Source organism: Colias croceus, chromosome 13 (assembly GCF_905220415.1).
Source record: "Colias croceus chromosome 13, ilColCroc2.1".
Classification (NCBI taxonomy): domain Eukaryota; kingdom Metazoa; phylum Arthropoda; class Insecta; order Lepidoptera; family Pieridae; genus Colias; species Colias croceus.
In genome coordinates this window covers 6,968,961-6,973,673 of record NC_059549.1, presented here as the reverse complement: position 1 = coordinate 6,973,673, position 4,713 = coordinate 6,968,961, and the positions used below count along the sequence as shown (strand labels likewise).

At 33.0% G+C, this 4,713-nt stretch overlaps 1 protein-coding gene across 1 annotated transcript; it reads right to left on the bottom strand.

Moving 5' to 3' along the window:
- Positions 1 to 2,674: 2,674 nt before the first annotated feature.
- Positions 2,675 to 4,616, bottom strand: LOC123696888 (guanine nucleotide-binding protein subunit beta-like protein 1). The gene is made up of 2 exons (XM_045643270.1): positions 4,342 to 4,616; positions 2,675 to 3,980 (listed from the first exon to the last, which is right to left on the bottom strand). Exons 1-2 carry the CDS (start codon positions 4,489 to 4,491, stop codon positions 3,156 to 3,158), a joined length of 975 nt encoding a protein of 324 aa, XP_045499226.1. The 5' UTR covers positions 4,492 to 4,616; the 3' UTR covers positions 2,675 to 3,155.
- Positions 4,617 to 4,713: the final 97 nt, after the last annotated feature.

Genomic DNA, 4,713 nt, shown 5'->3' with positions numbered 1-4,713 from the left:
GTTTTATTTTTATTTTTTATCACATTATTTTAAGTAATATAACCAACTAAGCAAGCCAGCATGAGCGGTGAGCGCCACGACCGGCGACCCAAAATAATAAACACCTCTATAATTACCTATATAATAATGTCTCGTAGTCTTAACAGTGCAGATTGCTATGCTACAGATGTTTACACCGTACACTGTAAATACATATTATATTATATATCAAGCATGATTATAGCCTATAGGTCAAGATTTCGAGATCTTTAAAAATAAACAAAAAATATAAAAAATATTAGGTAGGTAAGTATACTTATCAACACTAATATTATAAAGAGGAAAACTTTGTTTGTTTGTTTGATTGTAATGAATAGGCTCATAAACTACTGGACCGCCGACCGATTTTAAAAATTCTTTCACCATTCCAAAGCTACATTATCCACGAGTAACATAGGCTAGGTTTTATCCCGGAAATCCCACGGGAACGGGAACTATGCGGGTTTTTCTTTGAAAACGCGGGCGAAGCCGCAGTCGGAAAGCTAGTATTTATGTAGGTACTTAGTTTTTTTTGGTGATTTAAATATTCCATTGGTGTATAGGTAATTTGTTTAATTAGATTATTGCATTTTGTTTATTCGAATTTTTAATATAAATTGTTATAAAACGTCTATATTTATAAACCCATTAAGAGTAAACTATGCCCATGCACACGCTATTTTTACTTTAAGAGTAATGTACCTTTTCACTGTAAACAATTTGGGTTTAAGAAACCTAGTTTCACGTAAACAGATGCGTAATAACAGTTTACTGGCTTCCACCTGAAATAATAATTGATATCTATTGTCGAAACATACTTGGTAAATACATAGGCACTTTACAGTAAAACTCTACCTCAGATTTTTTCACTAAGAGTGGTACCTAATAAGTAATGACTTGAAGACTTGAAAAAAAAAAACTAATTGCAAATGGACTATCCAATGAGCTCATAAGAAAAAAGTATCTACATTCTAGAATCTCTAGTGCATTGCATTGGTGTAATTTCGAAAAATTGTGTTTATTAGGTTTAGAGGTAATTCGACGTGATCCTTCAAAGGGGTTATAGTACCTACTAGAGGTCATTTGCAACAAATTAAGTCCAGCTAACCAGGGGTCAAAAATTGATGGTTATTGAGCTATGACCCTTTTCTTTTTGAGGTGATGCAAGTTTTGGGCAAGTTTCTTTTTTAAACTGATCGCTCATTAATCGGCTTTCAAAAAAATATCAATTGAATGTTAACACTTAACAGTGTAGTTAGTAGTTTTTTCATAATTAATTGTTTTTGTTAAAAAGGCAGAAAATTTTCATATCAAAATCCGTCATAGCTCAATAACCATCCATTTTTGACCCCTGGTTATCTGGACTTAATTTGTTGCAAATGACCGCTAGTATAACCCCTTTGAAGGATCACGTCGAATTACCAGTCACCCTGTATAAGTGTATAGGTTTTACTTTAACATGTACCTATCCATATTTGCTTATCAATCACTACCTAGTTACGAATTAATTTAACATATACATATTTACCATGTCGCCGGAATTACCCCATATGTACCTTATTTCTGTATATTTTCTTCACCAATGTACCTAAGTAGGTACATAACTTTAGTTATCCTGACATGCGGTTGCGGAGATAGGTGCTCTTTGATGCGTTCACTAATAGCTATCAACTTGTAAATTATTTATCATCTGGCCTATTTGGGACAGTCGTTGATAAGGAACAACATGCGTCGTAACAATAACATCATAACAGCTAAGGGGTTTGAAACTTTTTGTATGGACGCTGGCATATCGACCCGCCGCCATTTTGATTTTTTTTCAAAATCGCGGCGCACGATTAAAGTGGTATGTATGGATAGAGGACACATAGACGAACAAAAAATGTCTAATAACATAGTACCCTAAAGCGCCACATTACCGAGATATTTGGAGGTAAATATTCACTTATGAGTACGACAAACACTAAAAATAGACTTATTACGTGTCTATATGCATAATATTATCTCCAACTAATCACTCCCAGGTAGATTATTATTATTACAGGAAGAAAGTAGGTATTCATTACATTACTTACATTTTTATGTAATGTATGTATGTTTTTATGTAATGAATCTACCTACTTTCTTCCAATAAACTGTTATTTACCTCCAAATATCTCGGTAATGTGACGCTTTAGGGTACTATGTTATTAGACATATTTTGTTTGTCTATGTATCCTCTTTCCATACCTAGCACTAGGTTTATTGCTCTGAGCCTAGCACTTTAATCGTGCGCCGCGATTTTGAAAAAAAATCAAAATGGCGGCGGGTTTGATATGCCAGAAAGTTTCAATGCCCTTAGACAACATTCCACAATCACATCCTCATACTGTAGGTACCTACTTATTACCTGACAATTTGACGAAGTTAACTTGTTTTTTTAGAAAATAATTATGTTTGCTAATGATTAAAGCTTCCATCAATCGATTTGAAAAGAATAAAAGATATAAATAAAATATTCAGAGGCTCTGCACCTTTAGGATAGGTAGCTGACCACTAACGGAACTGAATATTATGAAAAAAAAAAATGTTTAAAGAACGAATTTTCAGTTACAATAGGTTTTTGGTTTTATTAGTACATAGTATATTATTTTCTAACATGATGAAATGAAAAACATTTTAAGTTCATCAAATACCTTTAATAATTAAAATGGAAACAGTACTCAATAAAATTCCAGAAAATAGGCATCAGTATTTGTGGTTTATTGTAACAAGATTAAACTTAATCTACCAGCTTGGCCACAATGTCAAATTCAAATTATTGTACTTAATTTTTTTATTAATTTTATCTGCAATAATAATTATAAATGAGATCCAATTCAATACAAATGTTATAAAGGAGTAATATTCAAATGAGGTTTTTAAATCAACACATTTTAATAAAATTAAAAATGAAAATAATGCGGGAGATTATATGCAGCTGAATAATTATAAATCTCAATTTGATGATTGACATAGTAAAATAACAATGCAGGCAGCTAGGTTGTAGTGAAGCTATGAAAACAGAACAATTATTTTATATTATCAATCATTCAACTTGGTTCGTCAGTTGCTACAATTCTAATTAGAGAAATGTTTTAAAGCTGAAGCTGCGTTTATTACTTATTATTTTTATTGTTGTATAAATCCCAGAGGGTTATAACTCCATCAAGTCCTCCAGCTGCCATTATGTTTGCATTCCACATTGATACTTTTTGATTGGAGAATGCAACATCCTGTATGGCTCGCTTATGTTCAGTGAGCACAACAAGTTGCCGAAGAGAAAACCAAGAAAAGATTCTAATATGGCCATCCCAGCCACCAGAAACAAAAACTTTTCCATCCAAACGGGACTGTACTTTATTAATTCCGGGATTTTTTATTGTTATGTCTGTACCGTGGGCCAAGCTTAAGTCTTTTCTTCCTATGCTAAATACTTGTATCACATCAGAGGCATTTCCGATTATGCCCCTTTGTTGTTCCATATAGAAATCCACTGACATCGGACATTCTTTTGTTTGAAGTTTACCAATGCACTGACTAGTGTTGAGATCCCACAGAAGAAGCCATCCAGCTTCATAACCCACTAGTAGGTGAGCTTTATCAGAGGCTAATTCTATATACTTCATGCACATTGGATCTCCAAGCTTTGGCTCTTGTGTTTCTGGCTTCAAATATCCAATCTTTTCACCAGAAAAATTATAGATGTTTATTTTGGATTCCATATCAGGTACATATAGCACTTTGAGTTTTGTGTTGGCTTCAAAACGACAAAAACCAGGATAGTCAATGTCAATATTGTATGCTACTTTATAACCAGTGTTTGTTAAATTAAAAATTTTATATTTTCCACCCTTTTCCTGGGTAATTAACTGATCGTCAGTGTGTAAAAGATGAAGAATGGGAGCTTGACCGACTTGGATTTTTTGCTGAACTCGATTTGTCTGTAAACAGAAAAGTATAAGAATACAATTAACATAAAAAAACCTATTAATGAATCAGCCTATCAATCATCTACATATAATTTGAAATTGTCTATTTCTAATATTTAGCTATAATATTGCAAGAAAAGAAATAGAAGTAAAATCATCAACATGATTTTATTTAAAATTATAAAATTTTCTAAACTCTATTCAAATATTGGCAATAACGCACAAAGACGAACACTTGTTTTTCTAGGTCGCAAATCGAGGGTAGTAAACAAAGCGTTATGGTACCAGTTTAAGTGCCTCATATTTCAATTTGTGACGCAGTTATATGTTAGGCGTAAATAGAACTCAATATTCTTCGATCGTGAGATCTCACCTGAAGGTTGTATGCATAAACATATCCATTCTTTGAACCGGCTAGTAACCTCTCGAGACCGCCGGGTAGAAAGTTAAACGCCAAAGAGTAAACCGGCACGTTATCGACATTTCGGATTGTATAAACTGGGTCAGGGGGTAGCAATGCCATCTTGGGTCAAGCTCAAACCGAAATATTTAACCGGAATATAAAAATAAAATAATAATAAAATTAATTAAGCCATCAGAAACGGAACCACAACTACGCACAACACAAAACTGACATGAAAACAAGAAAGTTTACATATTTACGTTTTGACTTATAGCTGCGTTCACAATTAGTAACAATAAACCAATGAGTTTCAAATATCATACCTATGTGATATCATGTGAT

Excerpts from the sequence above, each read along its gene's own strand:
- LOC123696888 (XM_045643270.1), bottom strand. The coding sequence starts at position 4,491 with ATGGCATTGCTACCCCCTGACCCAGTTTATACAATCCGAAATGTCGAT. Across the intron at positions 3,981-4,341 it reads TTTATGCATACAACCTTCAG|ACAAATCGAGTTCAGCAAAA; the intron begins GTGAGATCTCAC and ends TTCTGTTTACAG.